This window comes from Schistocerca piceifrons, chromosome 8 (genome assembly GCF_021461385.2).
Source record: "Schistocerca piceifrons isolate TAMUIC-IGC-003096 chromosome 8, iqSchPice1.1, whole genome shotgun sequence".
NCBI classification, from domain to species: Eukaryota; Metazoa; Arthropoda; class Insecta; order Orthoptera; family Acrididae; genus Schistocerca; species Schistocerca piceifrons.
The window spans coordinates 407,521,469-407,549,239 of record NC_060145.1 but is presented as its reverse complement, the minus strand read 5'-3'; the positions used below and the strand labels follow the sequence as shown (position 1 = coordinate 407,549,239).

The 27,771-nt window shown below is 39.6% G+C and overlaps 1 protein-coding gene across 3 annotated transcripts in view; it reads left to right on the top strand.

Moving 5' to 3' along the window:
* Nucleotides 1-27,771, top strand: part of LOC124712507 (connector enhancer of kinase suppressor of ras 2) — a 119,333-nt gene that overhangs the window by 7,576 nt on the left and 83,986 nt on the right. For all 3 annotated transcript variants that reach the window (XM_047242813.1, XM_047242814.1, XM_047242812.1), the window contains exons 4-7: nt 5,393-5,639; nt 14,521-14,649; nt 16,422-16,654; nt 20,952-21,204. In XM_047242813.1, the coding sequence (XP_047098769.1) occupies nt 5,393-5,639; nt 14,521-14,649; nt 16,422-16,654; nt 20,952-21,204 (862 nt within the window). The remainder of the gene's footprint in view (nt 1-5,392; nt 5,640-14,520; nt 14,650-16,421; nt 16,655-20,951; nt 21,205-27,771) is intronic.

Here is a 27,771-nt window from a genome sequence, read left to right as displayed (position 1 = left end):
TCTCTCATTTCAGGAGTCAGCTGCTGTGGCACCCATCTTGCAGACACTTTGTGAAACTAGAGCACATCATGCACAATATGGTGTGCTGACCCATGACTAATCTGTAAACATGCTGCAATGTCATTCAGTGTGACTCGGTGGTTTTCCTTCACTATGGCTTCAACTGCTAGGCAACAGCCTTGCTGCAGTGGATACACCGGTTCCTGTGAGATCACTGAAGTTAAACGCTGTCGGGCGTGGTCGGCACTTGGATGGGTGAGCATCCAGGCTGCCATGCGCTGTTGCCATTTTTCGGGGTGCACTCAGAATAGTAGCAGCTTCGGTCAAGAATACCATCATAACGCTTCGGGAGAGCAGTGTGCTGACCCCACGCCCCTCCTATCCACATCGAGGAGCATCTTCCACTGAAGTCACACCATTTGCGAACTTCCTACTCCATTCGTAGACTTGCTGCTGTGACAGACATGCATCACCATACTGAACCTTCATTTGTCGATGAATTTCAATAGGTTTCACTATGCAAAACCCGAATAACAGAACACTGTTGTTCTTCCCTGCTGCAAGTCGCAAATGGGGCAGCCATCTTTATACTGATAATGCGACGGTATATGTGCATCTTCACTATTCTGCCACCTACAGGCCATTCTGCACTCTGCTTGTTGCATGCTTACCAACTTACAGGATAACGGCCCGAAATTTCACTTTGTCATTACAAATTTAAAGTTTTTGTTTAACTCACCCTCATAGCACCCCAGGAGTGCCAGAAGGTATTTAGTGGACACAGTACAGGGAAGTATTGTTGAAATTTAGCTTATCTTTCTGTTTTGGTTCCCATTTTTGAAATTTGTAACATACACTTTTTAGAGATGTTGCTGTAAGTGATTAGCCGTAAAATAAAGGAAAGCCACTCACCTACAGCAGATCAATGCATGGAACATAGAAACACATAGCAGAAACCAGCATCCGCAATAGCTTTTGAACAATGACTCTTTTTCTAGCAAAAGCACGCACACACACACACACACACACACACACACACACACACACACACACACACACTCACACACTCACACTCCTGGGGCCACGGCAAAACTGAATAAACTAAGCTTTGTGAAGTTGCATACCCTTATAATAGCCTGCAACTTCTTTGCGTGTTTAGTGTCTTTGATAAGGAGTGCCCTAATCAACTGTCCATAACACAGTAGGTTTCTCCAGTGACAACTACAGTGCAATGTTGTATAACAGTTAGCACACTGGACTCACATTTGGGAGGGCTGTGGATCAAATCCGTACCCAGCCTTTCATATTTAGGTGTTATGTGGTGTCCATCACGCTTGTGTGTGTTCTGTTTATTTTGTTTGTTTGTTTTTTCATTTAATTTTCATTCATCTCGGTGCAGCACTGTCACCCTATGTCCTCAATTATTTCAGTATCTTCCTGCCTGTACAGTTTTTACCCTTTACAGCTCCCTGTAGTACCATGAAACTTATTCTCTGATGCTTAATCATATGTTCTTAATCCTGTTCCTTTTTATTTTCAGTGTTTCCCATGTGTTCCTTTCTTCATTGATTCTGTGGGAAACCTCCCCACTCCTTTATATTACCAGTCCAATAATTTTCAACTTTCTTTTGTGACCCCCATATGTTAAATGCTTAAATTCCCTTCTGTTTCAGTTTTCCTGCTGCCCATGATTCACTACCATACAATGTTGTGCTCCAAATGTAATTTCCTCCTTAAGGCGTTTATTTGACACCAGTAGACTTTCAATGCTAGGAACACACACTGTGCCTGTGTTTGTCTGTTTTTGTTTTCCGATTCCTTCGTCTGTAATAGGTTTCTTTTGCATCCAAAGTAGCAGAATTCTTTAACTTCATTTACTTTGTGACAGTTCATTTTGACATTAAGTTTCTAGTTAGTCACATTTATGTTAATCCTCATTACTGTTGTCCTTTGGCAGTTTACTCTGCCCATACTTTGCACTCGTAAGACTGTTCATCCCATTCAACAGATTCTGTATTCTTCTTCACTTTCATTGAGGATAGCAAAGTCGTCAGTGAATCTTATCATCGATATTGTTTCACCCTGTATTTTTATCCCACTCTTGAAACTTTCTTTTATTTGCATAATTGCTTCTTCTATTTGCATAATTGCTTCTTCTGTGCATAGATTGGACAGTAGGGATGGAAGACTACATCCCTGTCTTACACCCTATTTAATCCTAACAACACTGTAAGTAGTGTCTAGTGAATGCTTATTGCCAGAAATTTGGAATCCACTGCATATTGGAAAAAACTGGGCATGTACACAGTCTGAAGTAGCTTTTTACAAATTTCTGCAGAACTGATACATTGTGTTGACATGGTCTGCCTGCTAATGAATGACCAGCAATTCAAAATGACATTTATGAAGAAAACATCTAAATTGCTTTCTTGAACATTTCATTGTCTGCTAGCATTACCTCATCAGTTACTATCTTATTATCTCCAGACAACAGTTGTTTATCACCACTGCCACAGTAGGTAACAGATTTTCCCATTACTTAACCTTGGTGTGGTGTTAAACTGATAAATCTTATCAGTTGTACTGTGTGTAGGCTATTTGATTCATATTTAGATGAAATAGGTTTAAAGTTCTTTTCTATTCATTCTACCAGGTTTCCCAAGATTTTCCTAGAATGGTGGCATGAGCCAATGAAAAAAAGGTCTTGAATGATTTCCTGCACCATCTTGTCCAATAGAAGCTTGTGCTTTCACTGATATTGATAAGATAATAAACTCAAAATTCCCTTACAACCAGGCTGTTGATTTCTTAATGTGTATTCTGAACCACAGTGCTGTTGACATGGTTTCTTAAAAAACTTGAGCAACTTGGCTCAGTAATTACAGCATTGGACTCACCTCTGGAAGAAACAGGCTTTAGATGTCTGTCTAGCCATCCAGATGTACACTGTTTGTAGGGTCCATAAATCACATAAAGAATATGGCAAGGTTGTTCCATTGTCAAGGGCATGTCCAACCAATATCCTGCTTCATCCTTCTCCAATCTGACCATTAGATCATCTGTAATGACCTTGATGTCAACAGATGTTAAGTCCAAAAAACGTCAGGAACCAATCAGGAATTGAGCCTCCGGCCCTTGGGCATCTGACATTTATCCATGGAGCTACCAAGGGAAAACATCAAAAGTAACATCGGCACATCAACATTCCTCAAGTGTGTATTCGCTTAACTTGGGTTTTGAACACTTACAGTAAGGATACAATTTATCTTCAGGCACCAGTATGCTGTTCATTTCAGATAGCCTGACAGAAGAGAGGGAACATTGAATTGGAACAGGTACTGGTGATTTAGATTATCGTCTTGGCTACTGATACAAAATCAACAGTCTTTTATTAAGTTCCCTTAATAGTTGTGTAGCCTGTGTCTAAAAAAAATTTGCTCTAAGTTACTCAAGAAAAACTACTTGTTCCTCCATGCCCATGAATGAAAAGAGGAATTGCTCTAATAAAATTCATAATGAATAAGTTCCATAACCTGCTTAGGCAAGTAGTCCCATTCCAAGACAAGTTTTGTTCATGTAGGTAAGAAAACAAGTCCTGTATAAGTAAGTAATTACAGTATATCAGAGTCAAGTAAACGATTCAGCGAGTAACATAAATTAAAACTGAGTGTATGAAGTAAGCAGTAGTCACCAAAAAGTCATACACATTTCATTAACACACCTCATGCATCTTGAGCTTAATATTTGAACTTAACAAATAAATGAACTGTACACCATGTTCTTCCTCTTCTCTTTGGATATTAGGTTCCAAGGGCATGATGCTATCTGAAACCCATGAAGAGTTCTGTGCAGTCTGCTCGAATGCTCAGTCGGCTACAAAGTAGCAACACAGTAGCAGGAAGTCAAAGAGCATCTCCTAATGGCTGTGATACAAATTGGCAAGTCTGCAGAACCCTCATTAGGCATCAAAATAGCGCCAGAAAAGTCGCATTAATTTTTTGTTGTTGGTGTATGTATAAGGATACGAGTTTTTTGACTGGAAATTCAAATAGTGCTGTACCTATACCATTGTAAGCTATGTTTTTCCATATGCATTGTAACACTAACACCATTGATATAACCTCTTAGTCAACTAAAATCCTAATGTATTGGCCATGTCAGTTGGTTTTTAAGAAAAGTGAGTAGTAGTTTACACATAATTTCTAATCTAGCTTTTGTTATTGCTTTGACAATTTATCTCCTGTACAAAATACATTTGTACAGAGACTCCTATTTCTTGTGATCCACTTCTCATTCCTAACCTTTGTAATGATGAGTCAGCCATTGGACAACAGAACTAACACTATGTTTAAGGGTCTTAACAATATCTTTAACACACTGAATTTTCACTGTCAGTGAATACTTCTACCAAGGTCAACAGGCCTGATCTTACTGGCAATCCAGCCAGCTATTCTCTACCCTTTATTTCAGGCACTATATCAGAACATTGGTCATTCATGACCAATTTCAGGTATACATTGGCCATCTTAAGATTCTGAAGTGCGTAAAACATCATTTAATACATTAACCCTTTTCCCCACAGACAGACTGCTGTTTTCTCCTAATCCTGTTCTTGCTAGCTTGAGTTCTACCACTGTCCTTGTTGAGGCAGGTGCTATTGATAGAACATCACTGTACAACAATATTCCAAATGTAAATGGCTTGTATGCTCTGGAGAAAGCCCAAGCAATTGTTTTGATTAATATTTATTTCACTTTTGAGATCAGAAGAATAGCCTTGGGAATCAAAATGAGTCTCTACTTTGACAGCCTCTTCAACAGGTTACATGAAAGAGAATTGCTTGGGCCCTCAGAACTGGTATGGATAAAGTTCATATGAGACACTTTTGCCATCTGTATTCTTTTTCTGACTCAATACATTTGCTACATTTTGTTTTACTCTTTTTACAGATAGTTTTTTACTGTGAGTACCCTTGTAGATCATGAACTTTAAATTATCTTTCTCCAAATTCCATAATATTTTTGTCAGTGTTGATATCCATGTGTTTGATTATCTCCTCCTCCCTTTACTTTAGAAAAAATCCACCAGCAAGCAGCAGTAGCTTCCCTTTCACAGTAATCAGTCCCCTCACTTTAACTCTTTGGCTTTAGGGTAAACATCTGTCCTGATGCAAGCTCTTTCAGTAACCCATAGCTTAAAAAGTATGTTGATATTTATTTGAATTTTTGAATATGTCCTGTTATTTTATTGTACTTTGTGTCACAATGTCTTATTTGTGTCATAGTAAACTGAAGTGCATTGTATATCTTTGCATATGTATCAGTGAAACACCATTTTACTTTCACTGCTACGGTGTTAACATGGAATGTTAAGGAAGACTATTTCATTACAGGTCGCCATTTACAGGACAGCTTGAGTATCATGAACGCAAGGTTTCATTGCTACGACTAAGTTTAAAGATAGCTACATGTGCCCATCTTGATCGGTTTGCTGAAAGACCTATAGAAGAGATTCGCTCTTCATGTCAGGAACTAGGAAAATTGGCTGATGGGATAATACAAGATATTGTGGATCCATTAGTTCTTCAACCAGCATCACTTGACCTTGCCACCCTGAGGAAAAGGCCTGGTGATGACCTTGTGAGTATTAGAAAGTATAGAAAAAAATGTGTGCTACCTGTAAACTCTATCTATAGTGATCATTTCTCCAGCTCTGAATCAGCAGAATTTGGAAGGTATTGGGCCACTAGTATTTTGTCTCTGGCCTTAGCAGTCAAACAATAATGTATGCATTAACTTTGTAGTAGTTATTTGTGCATTTGTTGCTTTTGAGAACTGATATGTATTTTGTAGCAATAAGAACTATTATTTAGCCTGCCAATAAGTCACTTTCCACTTTGGTGACATGAAACATCTACTACTTATTACCTGCGCGTATCATTTCCACTTTCTTAGATGGTCATTGCAGATAACAGGGTTTGCAGCTGCACTATGTGAAAAAGACAAAGCATGCCCCTCCTGCACAGCACCTTTCCCTGCTAACTTACATTACATCCACTCATTGCTGCCAGTTGTAGCAAACAACACAAATTCACCATATTGATTGTTACTTAACTTTACTTCAGCAGTGTCCCAATGGAGTCGACATCATTATTCGATCAGTCTGTTGTGCCTCATTTTGCATTACACTCAAATTTAGATCTGAACTTGTAATTGATTAACCCATCCCAAGACAAAAAACTCATAACAGTGGCATATTTAGTTTTTTATGGCTTTTGTATGACCCCATTCAACAGTCGATGTGACAAATCTGAAAAAAAAAATATATTAAACTTATACAAAGTAGACAGTTTCAGTGACCTAGTTTCATAATTGGCTACTCATGAACTGGTTTTATTCTGTCAATGTAATTTCCTTCTTGTGTTAGCTGTCTCCATATAATTACTATTAGCACTGTTATAAAAATTTAACTAATGGCACACTTCCATATGTTGCTCATTGCCAGGTCTCAGCCTTTTATATTTTGCTCATGTGTATCCTGTCAGTTGTAATTCATTCTGCATTAGTTCGATTCCCATTCCTGCCACTGTGTGACATTCCAAATATTTTTCCAAATAGTGTTGCGAATATTTAATGTATCATTGATGTAACCATTGTTTACTTACTATTATTGTTTAGCCATAAAGTTTTGGGAAAAGTCATGCAAGCAACTACTTTTCTAAAAAATTATCTTCATGTCTTGTCTAGATATAATGTGCACTAGTGCATCCTCTTAAACTACTTAATAAAGTGTCCTTGATATACTGCTATGGGAAGGCTGTTCAGGAGGTGAAGTCAGTTCCATCAACTTGTGATACCAAAGAGAGATGCGGATAGTTGATTTAAAAAAAAAAAAAAGGTAAAAAGATATCATATCAATCCATACAGACATGTACACAGCTACAGCTATTTTTGTTTGATAGTTTTGAAAACAAACAAAAAAGTAGAGGCATACTCCAACACTCCAATAACAGGAGTACTGTGAGTATGGTGGTAGCTACAACATTTTCTGAAAGCAAAACCCATTTTCTTCGATAGCAGCTACTGATGGACCTCTGGATGTACGTGTATCGTAAAGAGCATTTTGGATCCCATGAATAAATTTTAAAAAAATTGTTACTGTGGAATGAGAAGAAACCCAAGATGCAAAATGGGACTTGCTGTGACCGCTTTAACCCATTTTAAAAATGTAAATATCAGTTGTTCAGATGCTATCCTATTTCTAGTGTAAGAATATGTTCATGAAATTGCTATTCAAACTAACCTTGTTTCCAGTTACCCTCGCCCTCAGGATGTTTGAAGAAATACCTGAACATTGTGATATGTTTCTGTGTAGGATTAATCATGCTCACAATATTTTAATTCAGTGAGCACTTTAGTAAAAGCTGAGATCAATAGTAAACTTGTGCCACTACAACTGACACATGAACTTAAATTTACGTTAATTTTATATGTGCCTCTGAAGTATGTTTTTGTTATTGATGCTGCTGTCACCACTGCCACCACCACTACTGTCCCTGCTGTTACTAACAAGGGGAGGATGTGGGACAGGGCCCATTGATTTGGCTCAAACTATGAGAGTGGAAGCAGACAGTAACCCGTTTCAAGTTCCTTGTGTATCTCACCATATGCCATAGGAAAAGATAAAATGAGCTCTCAAATTTTTCAGGTAGTTAGTGAGGGAATTTTGAACAATCAATTTCAAGTCAGTGGTGTGGCGCAGTGGTTTAGCACATTGATTGTCAGCTTGCTGGCCTGGGTGTAGTTCCCACTGTTACCATGAATTATTATTATTCCTCATGATGTTAAACTTAATTATAAAATTTAAATTTATTTTAACACTTCAATTTATATATGTAAAATTAATATGTTCTATGTAGTTATGACTGATTAAATTAATTAATATATTTAAAAAATTAATTTACATAAATTGGTGGAGTTTTGAATGAATAAAATTTCTGAAAATTCTGGCAATTAATTATCTGCTTTTTATTTATTATTAGAAGTTACATTACATTTTGTAGAGTGATAATTGTCAGAGAAACACTTAAAACATAAATATCATTCACGTTATGCACATTTTATGACAAAATTTTTTGAACAAGAACATTATTTGAATTATGCCTTAAGGGAAAGCATAGTTCATTCTGGTTTTTAAATTAAGATTTTCTTCTGTCATTTTTTATGCATACTGAATTACTGGGGTGAAAACAGGAGCACTGAATTGATGCTGCATGATTGAATGTGTTTAACTGCGTGATAATTCTTGTTTTTGTTGTAGCAGTTCAGGAACACTTCGTAGTCTTTTAATTAACAATGCAAGAAAAAGATAGATTGCTACTTCCTATCTTTTTGTTGCATGGTTGACGTTCCCACCTGGAATTTCCATTGTTTGATTGATATTTTAATGAGATTTTTGACTTAACAATAGAAACATACATCACAGGGTTGAGGAGGAGGAGTACATTTGGGTGGAATTATCTTCACGGTACACATTAGTTTGCCTTCCTCATTGATGAATGTCTCATCATACAATGTCAGATCTGCTTGGTCACCCCAAAAATCCATCAACAGAAGGAATTTGTTGTTAGCAACATATGGTTTTAAAGTTATTTCCAAAAATTTTACATAAAGCTCTTTTATTAGTTTCCCTGACTTGGAGCAAGTAATGACAACATTCTTACCGTATTTACTCGAATCTAAGCCGCACTTTTTTTCTGGTTTTTGTAATCCAAAAAACCGCCTGCGGCTTAGAATCGAGTGCAAAGCAAGTGGAAGTTCTGAAAAATGTTGGTGGGTGCCGCCACAACTAACTTCTGCCGTCGAATATATGTAGCGCTACACGGCATGCTTTGTAGGCACAAAGATAAATACTGGCACCAAATCCTCTGTGTCAGTAAATAAATTTAAAAAATGGTGGAAGACGAGCTTTTTTCTCCGCCCCGAGTTTTGACCACTGCATTTTCGTACATTATCCAACGAAGTAAATACAAATTCCGTGTTGTTCATCTTCGAATGTAGGAGCATTTTAATGTACTACAAAAATCCGACTGGCAAGACTGTTTGGGATGTTTGTCAATATGGCCAACTCTACGTTCTGAATTTTTTCCTACCTGTGAGAAGAGATGATAGCTAATAGGAACTTTCATGAATTGTGAATCACATGCAGTATTCTCTTCACCATAAGAATAATACGAATATAAACATTTTGTCATGTATTGTTTCGTCTTTGCTGCTATCTCATTTAAATCCTGTCTGCCTGATAAACTACGAAACTAGAGTGAGACAACAGCAAACACGGAAGAATATACATATCATGTCATGTTTATATTTGTATTATTCTTATGCCTAATAGTGATACAGTCAGAAATGAAGCACAGCAATTGACTAGATTTTTAAATCTAAGATGACTCTAATTTCTGTGCAGAATGTAATGTACTAAAGAGGCACCTACAAAGATTTTCAAACGGAGAAAAATTTTCACTAAACTCTCGTTCAGAACATCTTCTATCATATGGAGTCTATTATTTGGTTCTTGTTGATCATTATCAAAGAAAGCAGCAGTGTAAGTAACAACAAATAGCAGTTTTTTTAAAAATTGTAAGCGGCGGTAGCGCGCACAAAAGCAAGCCGTGCCACGAGCGGCAACAGGCCGTAAACACGCACTATCAGAATGTGACAAACAATGCATGACACAGTACAGTAATGAATTTTCAGCTTAGAGTGACGTAAACACCTATAACAAAGAAAACGGCGCTTATCAGATCAAAGAAAAATAAGCAATCAATTCAAACCAGACAAAGCACGTGAAAAAGGAAGGGTACCCGTATAAATAAGGACGGAGTGCCTGACTCATAGCAATGGTTACCTGGTAAAGCTTAACTGCTAAGCTTACAACTCCAACCAAACTACTGTAGCTGTATCGTCATTCATTCGATCTAAATTGTGTCTCATATTACAATGGACCAACTTTGTTTCGGCCTAAAACTTTTCTCTCCCCTTGAATTTCGACTCTCAAATTTCAGGTGCGGCTTAGATTTCAGAATTTTTTTTTCCGCCCCCCCTTGATTTCGAGTCTCATTTTTCAGGTGCGGCTTAGATTCGAGTGCGGCTTAGATTCGAGTGCGGCTTAGATTCGAGTGCGGCTTAGATTCGAGTAAATACGGTATATCCTTCTTATTTCTTGACGGTACTGGCAACTCAAGGACCAAATTTATTGGCAGGCTCTTACATACATAAAAATACACATAGGAACAATTTCCCTGAAGCAGTTCAACTGTACTGAGCTGTATAAGAGTGGGTGGTTTTGGACAGATTGGGCTCTTTGCCAAAACAATCTTTGCCAATTGTCCTGTCATATGTTGATTCACACTGGCATCCATTCGATACACTGTTAATTATATAATCAGGGTTGAAGTTAGACATTATGTGTCTCATATCTATACAAATGTAATCTGCTTCTTCCAGCATTTCTTCCATGTTGCAGTTTTGTTGACAGTTGATGATTTTTCGCTATCTTCTTGAATGTTGATATTAGAAGCTTTTTATCCAGGTATCATTATCAATAAACTGAAATTTTTCTGACAAATATGGAATGTGACCACCATTGCCCATTGTTGTAATGTTCTCATTGTCACTTGTTCGTAACACCTTGTTTATTCTGAAATCTTCCCATGTTTCAGTGTTGATGACTGCAGTTTTGTCGTTACTAGTGCCACCTTTTTCTATTTTTTTCTTTCTTCTTATCAGCCAAGACATGTAAGTATGAGAGTGATATTTGTTAGGATTGTAATCAACATTAAAGCTGTACTTGAAGAAGGAACCTGTTACAAGTTAAATAGGATTCCATAGAGTAAAAGTGTGTGTGTGTGTGTGTGTGTGTGTGTGTGTGTGTGTGTGTGTGTGTGTGTGTGTGTGTGTGTGAGAGAGAGAGAGAGAGAGAGAGAGGGAGAGGGGGGGGGGGGGCGGAGGGGGTTTAGTTTTGATACTTTCACCAATCACTTCACTGGTAGAAAATTCTTGTTGGGTTTCCGTTTCCCAATAAAATAAGAAGAGCCCCCCCCAAGAAAATCGTGCATACATTTGGTGAGACGCTGTTCACTACTTTAGAGACCAATACAGAATGTCTAGGAACTATTGAAATCACAATCTGTCAGAAATGTACCATTTAAGCAATTCCTTTTTAACTGTATTAATTAGTGAAATTAAAGTTGTTATAAATAAACTACATATATTTACTTGGCATATACAAATCAAACTGTTTAAATACGTTCCGATTTTATAATTATCAGTTTAACATTGTGAGGAATAAAATAAAATTAAGGAAAAATAAAATAAAGGTGCTGTAACTTACCAAACGAAAGCGTTGGTATGTTGATAGGAGACAATAAAAAAACACACAAACACACACACAAATTTCGAGCTTTCACAACCCAAGGTTGCTTCATCAGCAAAGAGGGAAAGACGAAAGGATTTGGGTTTTAAGGGAGAGGGTAAGGAGTCATTCCAATCCCGGGAGTGGAAAGACTTCCCTTAGGGGGAAAAAAGGTCACGTATACACTCTCTCGCGCGCGCACACACACACACACACACACACACACACACACACACACACACACACACACACACATCCATCCATTCGCACATATGCAGACACAGGCAGACATATGTAAATGCAAAGAGGTTGGATAGAGATGTCAGTCGAGGCGGAAGTACAGAGGCAAAGATGTTGTTGAATGACAGGTGAGGTACGAGGGGCGGCAACTTGAAATTCGTGGAGATTGAGGCCTGGTGGGTAACGAGAGGAGAGAATATATTGAAGGGCAAGTTCCCATCTCCGAAGTTCTGATAGGTTGGTGTCAGTGGGAAATATTCAGATAACCCGGACGGTGTAACACTGTGCCAAGATGTGCTGGCCATGCACCAAGGCATGTTTAGCCACAGGGTGATCCTCATTACCAACAAACACTTGTCTGCCTGTGTCCGTTCATGCGAATGGACAGTTTGTTGCTGGTCATTCCCACATAGAATGCTTCACAGTGTAGGCATGACAGTTGGTAAATCACGTGGGTGCTTTCACACGTGGCTCTGCCTTTGATCATGCTCACCTTCTGCGTTACAGGACTGGAGATTAGATACAGGCTCCCAGGTAGATGCTATTTTCCTTGGCTTCCGGAAGGCGTTCGATACAGTTCCGCACTGTCGCCTGATAAACAAAGTAAGAGCCTACGGAATATCAGACCAGCTGTGTGGCTGGATTGAAGAGTTTTTAAGCAAACAGAACACAGCTTGTTGTTATCAATGGAGAGAGGTCTACAGACGTTAAGGTAACCTCTGGCGTGCCACAGGGGAGTGTTATGGGACCATTGCTTTTCACAATATATATAAATGACCTAGTAGATAGTGTCAGAAGTTCCATGCGGATTTTCGCGGATGATGCTGTACTATACAGAGAAGTTGCAGCATTAGAAAATTGTAGCGAAATGCATGAAGATCTGCAGCGGATAGGCACTTGGTGCAGGGAGTGGCAACTGACCCTTAACATAGATTAATGTAATGTATTGTGAATACATAGAAAGAAGGATCCTTTATTGTATGATTATATGATACCGGAACAAACACTAGTAGCAGTTACTTCTATAAAATATCTGGGAGTATGCGTGCGGAACGATTTGAAGTGGAATGATCACATAAAATTAATTGTTGGTAAGGTGGGTACCAGGTTGAGATTCATTGGGAGAGTCCTTAGAAAATGTAGTCCATCAACAAAGGAGGTGGCGTACAAAACACTCGTTCGACCTATACTTGAGTATTGCTCATCAGTGTGGGATCTGTACCTGATCGGGTTGACGGAGGAGATAGAGAAGATCCAAAGAAGAGCGGCGCGTTTCGTCACAGGGTTATTTGGTAACCGTGATAGCGTTACGGAGATGTTCAGCAAACTCAAGTGGCAGACTCTGCAAGAGAGGCACTCTGCATCGCGGTGTAGCTTGCTCGCCAGGTTTCGAGAGGGTGTGTTTCTGGATGAGGTATCGAATATATTGCTTCCCCCTACTTATACCTCCCGAGGAGATCACGAATGTAAAATTAGAGAGATTCGAGCGCGCATGGAGGCTTTCAGACAGTTGTTCTTCCCGTGAACCATACGCGACTGGAACAGAAAAGGGAGGTAATGACAGTGGCAGGTAAAGTGCCCTCCGCCACGCACCGTTGGGTGGCTTGCGGAGTATAAATGTAGATGTAGAGTAGGTGGTGGTGGTGGTGGTGGTGGTGGTGGGAGGGTGCATGGGACAGGTTTTACACCGGGGGCAGTTACAAGTGTAGGAGCCATGGCTCCTATCAGAACTCCGGAGATGGGAACTTGCCCTTCAATATATTCTCTCTTTCCGTTACCCACCAGGCATCAACCTCCACTAATTTTAAGTTGCTGCCCCTCGTACATCACCTGCCATTCAACATCATCTTTGCCTCTGTACTTCCGCCTCAACTGACATCTCTGCCCAACCTCTTTGCATTTACATATGTCTGCCTGTCTCTGTATATGTGCAGGTGTGTGTGTGTGTGTGTGTGTGTGTGTGTGTGTGTGTGTGTGTACACACCTGTATTTTATTCCTCCTAAGTTAAGTCTTTCCGCTCCCGGAATTGGAATGACTCCTTACCCTCTCCCTTAAAACCCACATCCTTTCGTCTTTCCGTCTCCTTCCCTCTTTCCTGATGAAGCAACCTTAGGTTGCGAAAATTCGAAATTTGTGTGCGTGTTTGTGTGTTTTTTACTGTCTCCTATCAACATACCAACGCTTTCGTTTGATATATAATGGTAGATAGGTAGCAGCAGGATGAACCAGCAAATTGCCGATGCACCACACTACTGATTTGGTGACTATTCCCCAAAAATCCTTGCACTCTATTCGAAAGACATTTGAGAGCATTTTACGTTTACTATGGCCTACTCAGGTGTCATATTCCGAGAACTTGAAAGGGGCATCTACCTGCTTATACACACACACAGTTTGAGGCAAATCGGGGAGCCCCGTACCAAGGTGTTCCCTTGTAAGTTGAGGATAAGTTTTCAGTGTGTAAATGAAGGCCGAATGCTCTCGTTGGGATAAATGCTGTTATACAAAGTTGATGTAATCACCTACTGTATTGTTATTGTAGAAGTCCACAATTGTACGACATTGATAGCTTGTTCCAATTTTCATCAGAGCATCTGAGGATGTCTGGCAGGTGCCCTCGTGTCATACTTATAGAAAACAACTAGTGGCTGCACTGCTGATGATTAGCATCATCTCTTTGTGGATATGTAAAATTTTAATTAGTACAATTGATATGAATCTTTTACTTTTATGTTTTATGTGAATAATGCTCTCTCTCTCTCTCTCTCTCTCTCTCTCTCTCTCTCTCTCTTTGCTACTGTTGTATATGTGTGTGGTTAGAACTGTTTAATTTATTACTGGACTTGGAGAGCTTATTTTCTTTTCAGGGCTTTTTCCTGGTGCCTTCTTTTCATGGTATTCATCAAATAGGCGAGATTAAATTTAGCTCACCTGCACATCAATGTGGAAAGATTGAGGAAGGTGATGAAGTAGTTCAGGTCAACTATCAGACTGTGGTGAGTTGTGGTTAGCTTATGTGAACACTTCTTCCACATTCCACTTTTGTGTTACACATGACAATTGTTGGATTACAAAGTTATTTTAAAGAAAACATTTTAATAATCTGAATGTGTGTTGAAGACTAAATTCACTTTCAGCCCTACAAAAGTAATTTTTGCCTCATGAGTTTGTTTTCAAATTGTGTTACGGAAATAACACATTTTTATGATTGCGTGTTCCATATATCCTGTAGAAGTCCTGTGTCTTATATGTAGTACATTCTAATTACATTTGTTCGCATAGTGTGGTGTATGAAGACTGTATCTTATTCAATGCGCTACTACGCTTTAGAGAACCTAACAACTTTTATGACATACATTTGATTTTTGGTGCAGTATGGATAATTTCCTCCAACACCCCTCCCTTGTCCTCTACACAACCCCTCTTTTTCACACTCGTATTGTAATGCTTTTCATTCTGTGCAATCAATTATACATTTATGAAGGAAACGTTGCTAATTTATTTTATTACATTCTAAAACAAGATAAAATGTCATTGCCAGTTCGCGGACTCCATTTGTGTCTAAGAAAATTAAGTGAAAGTAGATCTTAGTTCCTCAAAATCATGTTTTCTTATTAATATCATGTTTAGTCCAATGGGTCTCTGCAATTTCATTTCAGTGCTTATCAGCAACTGGCAGATGATATCATTTTATTGTGTTCATTGATAGTTCCAATAATATCTTGTAGTGGATGTATATAATGCCTTTTTTTATAATTATAACAGAGACTAAGAAAGAAAATCAAATTATTATTGGCAAATCTATTTCATTCAGATATTTTGCAGCGTTTTGAAGAAGTATTTAATGCTAACCATTCCAGTATAGACATGGAAAGTAATGATGTTGAGGTTGACATTCGAAGGTCACAATTGACAACTTCCTAAGAAACAGATTAAGACCTTGCAGAAAGTGAATGTTCAATAATGCTTTACTTCACAAAGAAATAGTTTCAAGAAGTATCGTATACTACAAAATATTATGTTGTGAATTTTGTATTTTTTGTAATTTTTACTTTTTATATTATATTTTGTATGTTAGTACAGTAGTACCGGTACATGTGTTACACTGTCAGAGATACCAAAAAGATTGCCATTTATAACTTTAGACTCATTTGTTTCCGGACCAGGATACCGTACTTCAAATTGATACTTTTACTCTTTTTCTATCATTCCTGAAAGTTCGTAACACCACCACGCAATAACCTGCCTCCGTGACTGAGGTTGCTAACGCATGCTTGTGCAGTGGCCCTCAACCTGAGGGTGAACCAGTTCGAATTCCGGCAGTGGAAAAAATTTTCGCTGCCAATATTTGGCCAGCAAGTGAGAGGAGAAGTGGTGACGTAAAGTTTCTGATACCAGACTTCACACCATTGTCCTGGTTTAAATACCAAAACTCTCCACACTGTCTCATGAAGTGCATCTGACACTGTTGATGGTGATCCATCACTCGGATGGGGTCATTAAGCTCAGCAGCCCCCTTGATGCTATTTGTGAGTAGTATGCTATGTGTGGGCACTGGGCTTCACGCTCTCCCTTCTCTCAGCATCATAATCACCATAAACATTCAACACAAACACATTACACTACACTCGATGCCTCCCCCCCCCCACTAAATGAAACCAATTCAGAAATTAAATTTATTTTATGCAACTGGTTGCTGAATCTCTTGATATGTACAACCATAGATGCTGAAGGTGGATAAAATACCATATTTTATTTCTATAACTAGGTAGGGTGGCAAGCAAAAAAAGTCATGATACTGTTCGAAGAGAGCCCTACAGATGTATTTTTGACTCTGAAGAAGCGCCCTCGGCATACGAAAGTATATGGGCAAATTTATATGAAGCCTTACAGATTGCCAAGTAAAAAACGTGCTGCACCATATTCTCGCTGGAATGATAATTTGCCATCACCAAGACCTGAGCTGCTTACAATTCCAGATTTTGAAATGCCATTGCCGAGGTAAGTGTCTATTTTTCCTTTGTACTACTTAACATGTTATTTTCTCACAGAACACAAGTTTATGAAAACCACAAGTTAGAGGTATTTTAAATTTGACAAATTACTTGTATGTTTCCAGTGTCTCAAAAGTATGTTTTGATGAATAAATTTGTGATGGGTGGCATCACTAGATGCAACAAAGAACTCCTCTGTGAGAAAGGAAATATTATTGATGTTTTTCATAGATTGCCCATTGAAAATGCGCTATAATGTTGTGCAGCATTTAGCCTAGTTTAAAATGTTGGGTGGTTGCTACTGGTAGTTGCTCTACTATGTTGCAAACAGTTCTTTAAGTACCTTTTTTTTTTAAATATATTATCTCATATAAATGTAGGGTACTGCCCTCTGTGTTTAGTGAGCAATAACCACAAGAATTATTCTGAATTTTTCATTGCTAATCTCCTCCTCTTGTTTTGAACTCATTTTAGTTTATAAACAACCGTGAAAACTAAAGAACCCCAGAGACATGAGGGTATTGTTAATACTGCCCGCAGATGGCACAGTGTCTTACAGGCAGCACTCTATTTCTCAGGTAGCATAATATATCTCAAAAGATTTTGATATTCTCAGTAATGTTGCAAGACCTCTCAAACTAATCTACATATCATCAATATTGTTGCTGATCTGGAAATATTGAGCAATAATATTGACCATCTAGAGGAATTAAACATTGAAGGGGGTAAATAATAAATTCAGTTGGAGGCATTAACTTGGTGGGAGTGCCAGTGGAGGGGGGGAGTGTAGAGTGAGTGAAGGACGTACGAGATTGGGCTCAAATAGAGAGAGATAAGATGGAGGAATATTAAGGAATATAAGCTCACTAGATGAAATGTTAGTAACCCTTAAAAGAGCGCAATTGCTTTGGAGCACTAAAGGTATTACTCTGGATACGGGCTGGTGCAGTAAGTGTAGGCTACCTGCCAGTTGGCCGTATGATGCACATTCTGCGTATTCTTGACCCATGTGGTCACCTGTGCGTGTAGTCATTCAGCTAGGGCACTATGATCATGACAGCTTCATCATGGGTACCTGACTGTGCATCAGAAGTTTGCCCATTTTTATTTTTGCAACATCCCAGCACCTGAGACTGAGACATTTTATTTAATATCTGTTTAGGAAGCCGATCCACTTATGGGTTCAGTGAACACACTATTGTTTTAATGATGAATTTTGAAATATGGCTATGGTACATTTCAGAATTTATTGTTAAAACATTAGATAGCTCATTGAACCAACAGCTGATCGGGTTCCTAAACAGATATCAAATAAAACATCGTACGCTAGTGCACTCTTGGAAGCTGGGATACTCGGTCCTGCCAACAGCTACCTGTACAGGAAAACTCATGTTAGAACAGCGCTTGGTTGGGGTATTGTTGATAGAGATCAACATGTTAAATCCACATACACACCATAATATACCATGTGTTACCACAGTGATTATAATTATTGATACTGTGGCCTCTGCCATTTCATTTTAACATAGCAAATATATGTGATGGGCACACAGGTACCCATGTGTTATGAATACGGAAGTGAACTAGAGAGATTCTGCACAGTCTGGATAATGTTTCATGAAACCATTATGTCGCTACACATTATTATGTAACAAATGCAGTTCAATTGAATTTAATAATGTATAAATAACTGAATAACTAAACGACAGTTAACAAAATAAAATAATAATAAACTTAAGCAATCTAGACATGTGCAGGACATGTTACTCATATCTCTCATTACTGACACATTTAGGTGACAAAAGTCACAGTATAACTTCTAATGTTGTTTCGGACCTCCTTTTGCCTGGCATAGTGCAACAGCTTCATGTGCCATGGACTCAACAAATCGTTGGAAATCCCCTACAGAAATATTGAGCCAGGCTGCCTCTATAGCCATTCATTATTGCAAAAGTGTTGGCAGTGCAGGATGTTGTGCCCGAACTGACCTCTCATTTATGTCTCGTAAATGTTCAATGGGATTCATATCGGGCAATCATTCACTTCATTTGTTCAGTATGTTCTTCAAACCAAGTGTGAAGAATTGTGGCCGGTGATATGGCACATTATTATCCATAAAAATTGCATCATTGTTTAGGAACATGAAGTTCATGAATGGTTGCAAATGGTCTCCACGTAGCTGAATATAACCATTTCCAGTCAATGATCAGGTGAGTTGGACCAGAGAACCCAGTCCGTTCCATTAAACAAAGCCCACACCATTATGGAGTCACCACCAGCTTGCACAGTGCCTTGTTGACAACGTGGGTCCATGGTTTTGTGGGATCTGCACCACACTCGAACCCTACCATCAGCTCTTACCAACTGAAATAGGGACTTGTCTGGCCAGGCCATGGATATTGTCATGAGCCCAGGAGAGGCACTGTAGGCGATACCGTGCTGTTAGCAAAGGCACATACATCGGTCATCTGCTGCCATAGCCCATTAATGCCACATTTTGCCACACTGTCCTAATGGATATGTATGTCCCACATTGATTTCTGCACTTATTTCACACAGTATTACCTGTCTGTTGGTAATGACAACTCTATGCAAATGCCACTGCTCTCAGTCGTTGTGTGAAGGCCGTTGACCACTGCGTTGTCAGTGGTGAGAGATAATGCCTGAAATTTGATATTCTTGGCTCCCTCTCGACTCTGTGGATCTCAAAATATTGAATGACATAATTTCCAAAATGAAATCTCCACTGCATGTAGCTCCAATTACCATTCCTTGTTCGAAGTCTGTTAATTCCCATCATGCGACCATAATCTCATCGGGAAACTTTGCACATGTATCAGCTGAGTACAAATGACGGCTTCACCAATGCGCTGCCCTTTTATACCTTATGTACGTGATACTACACTGTCTGTATATGTGTACAATGCTGTCACGTGACTTTTGTCACCTCAGTGTGTAAGTCTGGGCAGTGAAGTGGGACGTGTGAGCCAGTTGGTTGTATGGAATCGGCACAGTAAGATGGGTCAACTTGGATATGTGAAAGGATGACAGAAGAGAGCTATCTTGTTTGGAAGTGCCCATCACCTCACAATGAACGAAATTGTCCTATTTGTTGCTATATCAGTGCAGACTGCCCAACATGTCTACAAGGAATGGTGTGTCACTCACAGCCATTTAATGCAGTGTAAGAACCATTGTAAAAACATCTTAACTGGCAGGGACTGGAGGCGAGTGGCATGCCTGTCAGTTATCCAGCAGTTTCAGACCCAACAGAAATTGCTTCTCCCAGTGAATGCTGGTTCATATCAAACAGTTTGTGAACAAACATTATGAAGGAAACTGTATGCAATGTCCATTTGGAGTCTGGCACTTCAAAAGGCCATTGCTAACAGCAGCACATGAAACTATGCATCTTGGCCAAATAACACAGAAACTGGACAGTAGCTGACCAGACGCATGTGTGGTCTGATGAGTTTTGATTTTGCCTCTTTCCAAATGATGCGATATGTCAAGTGCACTGATGGCTCAATGAGGTGTTTTAACCTGCAGTGTGTGTAGAGTATAGGTAGACCAGAATTTGCTTTATAACATTTTGGAGGATTTTTCATGATTTGACCCCATTTGTTTGCATTAACGCGAACATGAATCATTAGCCTCATTCCACTCAGTCTTAACCGAACAGAAAATTTTTAGGACTAATTTGGAGAAGCCATTGAAACTTATCAATATCACCAGAATATGGTAGTTTTACCAGATATAATCATCAGTGAGTGTCTTTGGCTGGATATGGCATACCTGAAGAACCTTGTGGACTCTATACCTCACTAAACTGTGATCATTATCAGGGCCAAGGCCAGAGATTGTGTTGCACAATATTAGTGTCATGTCTTTTGGGAATGACTTAATTTTTTGTCTGGTGTGCTTTTGTGCTTATGAGATGGAAAGTTGTAACATAATGGAGGTAAGAATAGGAAAGGAAGCAAGCAATATTGATCGTTGAGTAGCAGACAGGCACGTTGAAAAGACTGCTAGATATTATTAGCTATCAGACTAATGTGGCCATTTGTGTATGTATATGTGTGTTAAAAGGATTCACACAAAAATTAGAAAAGTTGTTTGTTTAGTTTGTGTGCCTTTTGACAACTCAGTGCCTCAACTACTACCTGTACTCCTCTAAGTCTGTAAATGCTCTGTCCATCGAACCATACATTCTTTATAAGTACTTTAGACCTACAATTACATGATGTACATCCCTTTGGTGTAACTGTTGCTGCTGGTGAAAATCAACTTTCATTCCCTTCCAGATCTTCACCAAAGCAACAGTCTAGAGAAGCAGAGGAACAGCCAGAAGCTGGGTTGGATTCTGATGTGGATGAGGATGATGATGACGACGATGATGAAACTTTTCTACCTGGCTCTGCTGATGACGATGGTGGACAGGCATCACCGACATCTGCTAGACTGTATTTGCCAAAACAAAGGTCATCTGTACAAAGAAGAGCTACTGTTACTGGGGCAAGTCCTACAAGCAAGAGGTCACCAGTGAAATTAGAGGAGGTATGACTCCCTAAATTCTTTCACAGGATTACATACGTAATTCACAGCATTCAGAGTTTGCATGAGACTCACGGAGTCACATCTACTCCCTTTATCAGCCTTAAACTTAACTGTTGCTGTAATTGTGTACAGGTTGCAAAAGACTAAGGGGAAAGCCATGTAAGAACATTAAAAACCCCTTTTTAGGGTTTCATAGCTCAATCGTTAAAAATAGGTCTGAGGTCTATGTCCTTTGCAATCAGAAAATATGGCCATTTATGTCATATATTTTGATATTCTCAAACTCACTCATCAAAACCCGTAGAATACTTCCCGTTGAAGTAGAATCATGAAATTTGGCAAGAAGCAAGGTTTCACAGTACAAGTAAAGAAAAAGAATTAGAAAATTGTGGTCACTTAAAACTTCCAGTCTATTAGGCCATGGTCGATGTTTAAAACTTTATCCTAACATCCCCTCTCCAACTGCAGGAGACATCTTCAGAGGTAAAATGGCGAACTGCAAACAGAACTCAAGGGAGTGTGGAATATATAGGCAGTGTAGAGGGCACAACAGTCTTATTACGTGATGTGGCCTAAGAGATTATCGCTGGTAATGCCAACATTCTTGATTGAAAGTAATCGATTGTCATTTGTACGTTGCAATGTTGAAATCCAAATTTTATCTAATGTAAAATCTTCCTCTTTTCTGTTAAAATTATTACAGTGTTTATAAATCTCAATTGCCTCTCAATACATATGCATATATAATGCAATGTTTTTGGTGTGACAGTTGTCTCGGTGAACTTTATATCACGATCACCATCTTGGTAAAGATATTCCACTATGGCACAATTTATCCATGTGTCCCAAATGGCAATTCCTCTTGTGTTCTATGAGACAGGTGTTAACACTTCTTTTTATGGTACTAATATAAAACAGTCCACAACTACAAGGAATTTTATATATAGCTGGTGTAGCCAAAGGATGTCCTATATCTTTTGCCAATCTTAAACATGTTTTATTTCCTTGGTGGATCTGGAGGTAGTTTCCACACAGTACTTTCTCATACTTTCCCAATACAATCTGTAATCATACAGGTAAATGGAAGGAAAACTTTCCCTTTGGCCAGCCGTTATTCCTCATCAGTCTTGATTCTCTCCCTTGGGTGAAGTGCTCTATCTATCTATCTATCTCCTTGTTAGAATAAACATTCTTCTTGAATGTCAACCATAGATGTTCAAAGTCATCTTTTAATTAAGTCGGTTCACAAATCTTGTGCACCCTATCTACCAAGTTTTTGATCACTCCTCTTTTTTTTTGTCTGGGATGATGGGTAGGATCTTTATACAGGTAACAGTCAGTATGCATTGCATTTCTGTATATTCTGTGGCCCAATGTCCCGTCGCCTCACTTGATAGCAAACACATCCAAGAAATTCAGCTGGCCAGTATTCTCCGTCTCCATAGTAAATTGTATTTTCTGGATTGAGAGATGTATCAAGAAGGCATCCAATTTCTCTGCTCTGTGTGTCCACACTGTGAAAATATCATCGCATCGACGTACTACCTGGCTGGTCTTTTCCTGGCAGTCTGCAATGCCTGTTGTTCAAAGTTCTCTGTAAACAAATTGAAAACACCTGGACTAAGAGGACTACCCTTAGCCACTCCGTCAACGTGTTCATAAAAATTATTATGTTGAAAATAGGTCATGGTGAGGCAGTGTCTGAATAACTCCAAGGTATCTGCTGGAAAAATATCCGCTATACATGAGATAGCTTTATTCACTGGAGTCATGGTAAATAATGGCACAACATCAAAAGTAACTAGGATATCGCCTTGGCCCAAGTGCATTTCTTTTAATTTGTCAATGAAATGATATGAATTTTTAATACAACTATTAATTCCACCAGCATGAGGTTGCAGCAGTGAGGCAAGGTGTCTAGCTAATTCGTGGGTGGGAGACCCTATAGCACTCACAATAGGCCTCAAAAGAATCTGTGATTTTTGCACCTTGGGTGATTCATAGAGCCTACGTGGGTATGGGTCTGTTTTGCAGAGTAGCTTCTTATCGTCAGAGGAGAGTGAAGACGCTTTCACCAGTTGATTAGCGATTTTAAAAATCTTTGTAGTTGGGTAATTCTTAAGTTTTTTATAATTGGTCAGATCCAATATATTGTTGGTCTTTTCATGGTAGTCCTCACTCCTCATTGGGATTACCCAAGATATGTTCTTGTGTCAGTCTTACTTCCAATCCTTTGGTAGTGCTACATGGATTGTATCTGTATGATTCCCTAAGATGTGGAGACCTTATCCATGCACTAACCTCGCACATCAACTCCAGGCCATCAAAGGCATTTCCTACTCTATCAGAGGCAGGGCTATATAATATTGCTTCATTCCAGCCGTTCGTTCCACATTGCACCGTACGAGAAACAACTTCCCTGGGCATGATATTTGTATGGCTTTTACCTTCTTGTGATAGTTCTTTCTTAGATTAGTCTGTATGTTGGATGTTGTGAACTAATTTTTCTGCCAGGTTCAATGACAACATCTTTTTCATACATCTAAAGTATTGGCATTGGACTGATCTTTTTATAATGTTCTTTATGTATTTTATTTTTTTAATCTAAAGTGTCTTGTGCATTTTCAACTTTTCATGGCATAATGAATAGTCCATTAAATTTCGGGTGTACAACCACGCAAATAAAATTTCTTCCACTGATATTTCGGCTGCATACCATTCGGCCATCCTCAGAGTGAGGCACAAGATTGACGTCAAGGTGCGAAGCATGGCCTTATATGCTTTACTGCCGTGGTATGCTTCTGCAAGTTACAGACACTGGTCAGCAGCAGAGAGATACGATTACACATGCGCCACCTGTGGTGAAGGCGTACAGACGTTCGATTCGCTTATTGATGTACAAGGCCTGTCTAAAGGTATCAGACTGTTGGCCAGAAAAAATATTTCAAATACCTAATGAGGTTGTGACCCTAATCCCCTTCAAAGTAGGCCCCTTGTGCTTGCACACACTTAGCCCACCGAATCTTCCACTGCCGAAACACCTCTGAAAGTCTTCTTTTAGAATGGTTTAGCTCCGTTGTTGTGTTCTGCATGCTCTCTTCTCTATTCTTAAAATGGGATCCTTTTAGTGACGTCTTCAATTTTGGAAACAACCAGAAGTCGCAAGGAGCCATGTCTGGAGAGTAGGGAGGTTGGCGAATGGCTGTAATTCTGTGTTTGGCCAGAAATTTTCGATCAAGTGGGATGAATGTGCAGGAGCACGGTAGTGATGTAGTTGCCAGTTTTTCGCCCCCACTTGTCTTATCTTCTGTGCTGAACTGCATCACGGAGTCGCCGGAGAACATCTTGATAGTACTCCTTTGTCACTGTTTGTCCTTCTGGTGCGTATTCCTGATGACACCAAGGAAGACAGTCAGCATCACCTTGATTTTGCTTCACATCTGCCGCATTTTCTTCAGCCTTGGAGATTCAGGATGCTTCCATTGCAATGACTGTCTTTTTGTTTCTGGGTCATACCCATACACCCAAGACCTCTTCATAATACCTGGTTCAGGCCTTCCAGTTGACTCAGAACCAAGTGACCACGTTCAGTTCCAGGGATAATTCTACAGATTGTGGGCTTCATTGAAATTCCATGAGCAATTCTGGTCTACTCACCTTCTGGAATAAAGAGAAGTCCTCAAGGATGGGATGCATTTTTTGGAACAATCTACATGGTAATGGAAATGTCATGTGACTAGGGCCTCCCGTGGTGATATAGCTTAGGGTCCCAGGTATAATACCTTGCAGCCATTCGCCATGGTGGGCCCTCCTTTGCAAGTGATCAATGAAAGAAAAAAAAATAATTTTGAGTGATGCACTAGAGTTTGAAAAATATAAGCTTTTCACAGACTACTGATGTAGTGTATTTGTTAAGGTACATTCTTCATAAGCAGAAGGTTATGATTTTGTTGTTGACTATAATGAAGTACTCTCTGAAAAAAGCTGCACACATACTCAGTCAGATCTTGAAAAGATTCGGTTCTAGGCGCTACAGTCTGGAACCGTGTGACCGCTACGGTCGCAGGTTCGAATCCTGCCTCGGGCATGGATGTGTGTGATGTCCTTAGGTTAGTTAGGTTTAAGTAGTTCTAAGTTCTAGGGGACTGATGACCTCAGAAGTTAAGTCCCATAGTGCTAAGAGCCATTTTTGAACCATTTGAAAAGATTTCAAAGTTGTGCAGTTACTGGCAACTTGCTTTAGATATTCAGAAATTTTAAATTGTGCATTCCACAAAATGAAAAAAAGAAAAACACAATATCCTGTCAATACAATATGTTCAGAATGAGATTTTCACTCTGTAGCAGAGTGTGCGCCGATATGAAACTTTGTGGCAGATTAAAACCGTGTGCCAGACCGAGACTCGAACTCGGAACCTTTGAATTTCGCAGGCAAGTGCTCTACCATCTGAGCTAACCAGCACGACTCACGACCTGTCCTCACAGCTTCAATTTTGCCACTACCTCGTCTCCTACCTTCCAAACTTTACAGAAGCTCTTCTGCAAACCTTGCAGAACTAGCACTTCTGAAAGAAAGAATATTGAGGAGACGTGGCTTAGCCGCAGCCTGGGGATGTTTCCAGAATGAGATTTTCACTCTACAGTGGAGTGTGCACTGATATCAGTCAGTCACAGTCAGAATTAATCAGCACATACAAATACCTGGGTTAAAAATTTGTATGGCTATGATCACATTGGTTCAGTTGTAAAGCAGATGGCAGACTTTTTTCCTCATTTTTAGTTTTGTTATGTTTTGTTCCTTAAAAAAAATATTCTTGTCCTCCCCCCTCCTTGCCACTTACCCCTTACCACTCCATAGCGTTAGAGACTTCAACTCTTAATGGAATAGTTCATGGCTGAATTGTTTTGATATTGTTGCAGAAGAAGCTGAGTAGCACCGTGGTGTAGTGGTTATGATACTAAACTGTTGCATGAAGGGTCGTAAGTTCAAAACTCAGCTGGACTGTACAATTTTAATTTGTATATTTGGTTCAAGTACACACTAGAGGTATCCACAAATGTCGAGAATCATTGTACTGGAATGTTCTATAGCTGTGTATATATACTGTGTGTGTTCTGGCCGGTGGCAGTTTGCTCCACGCTCTTGTATTTGCAAGTGCTGAATATACCTTCATTAAGTGAAGTTTGTGTTCATCATTCATCTAATTACACCTTCTTCTACGTGACATTATTCTGGTGGAGACGCCGGGTATTGGAACTTGTGATAGCGCACATTATCGACGATACAGTGGCTCCCAACAGGCCACGACAGATCCACCATTTACGTGTCAAGAAACCTGAGTTCGAGCTATATTCAACAGATCACAATCTATCGGAGACAGAAGAAGAGGAGGATGTTACAATGACAGCAACTGTGTGCCACCACATGAGACATCCTTCCAGGTTCATTGATGACGAAGGCCAAGATCCAAACAAGTGGCTGAAGGTATATGAGTGTATAGGTAAATTTAACAAATGGGATGACACCGTGTGTTTGGCTAACATATTTTTTTACTTGGAGGGCACTGCCAAGCAATGGTATGAGAACAACGAGGAGAAGTTCACAAGCTGGGAAGTATTCCAGGCGGAACTGCGCAATTATTTCGGCGACACACACACAACAAAAGTGCAAGGCTGAAGATAAACTAAAGTGCAAGGCACAGCGTCCAGGAGAAACTACAGCATCCTACATTCAAGACGTCTTGGAGCTGTGTAAAATAGTGGATCCTAGAATGAAGGAGGAAGATAAGGTTGCACATCTCATGAAGGGTGTTGCTGAGGACATGTATCAAGCCCTACTCCTGAAGGAGGTTTCGACAGCAGACGACTTCATAAAATGTTGCCGGTATATCAAGACAATGCATCAAAAAATAATTACACGCAAGTAGTTTGAAAGGCTTCCAAACGTCATATCAATGTCTGTGATGGAGGAAGCAACTAATTTCACAAGTGTTCTTCATCAGACAGTGAGAGAGGAAGTTTAGAAGGCACTTGGATCGTCCTTCATTTCCTTTTAAAGCGGTGAAAAGTCAAGACCCATGCGGAGTTACTTTCCTACAATGCTGCATGCGGAACTTGTTTGGGCACCAAAGAAGACTGACATCTGTAGGACCCAGGATAACCAACCAGTATGTTTCCATTGCGGACGACCGGGACGTGTGGTGCGCTATTGTCAAGAAAGGTGCGCGAGAAAACAGCAGACCAATCCTAGCCATCGCCAACTCCAAAATGACGAAGATGAAAAAGATGATGTGGGTGCAGAACGGCGTAGGTCACCATCGCCACAAGCTAGCCACTGGAGAGGACGCTCCCCAACACGCCGATCAAGGTCTCCATTGCCGTTTAGAAGCTCCAGCTGATCACCTAGCCACTGCAACCTGGAAAACTAAAGGGTGCAGCCTTCCTTGGAGGTGAGGCCGCCGAAGAGAAAAATCCTCTGCCGTCGATCACTACAAAAATGATAGAAAATTACATTGGTATCCTCATGGATGGCCGACCAGTCCAATCTCTTGTATATGCTGGAGCATC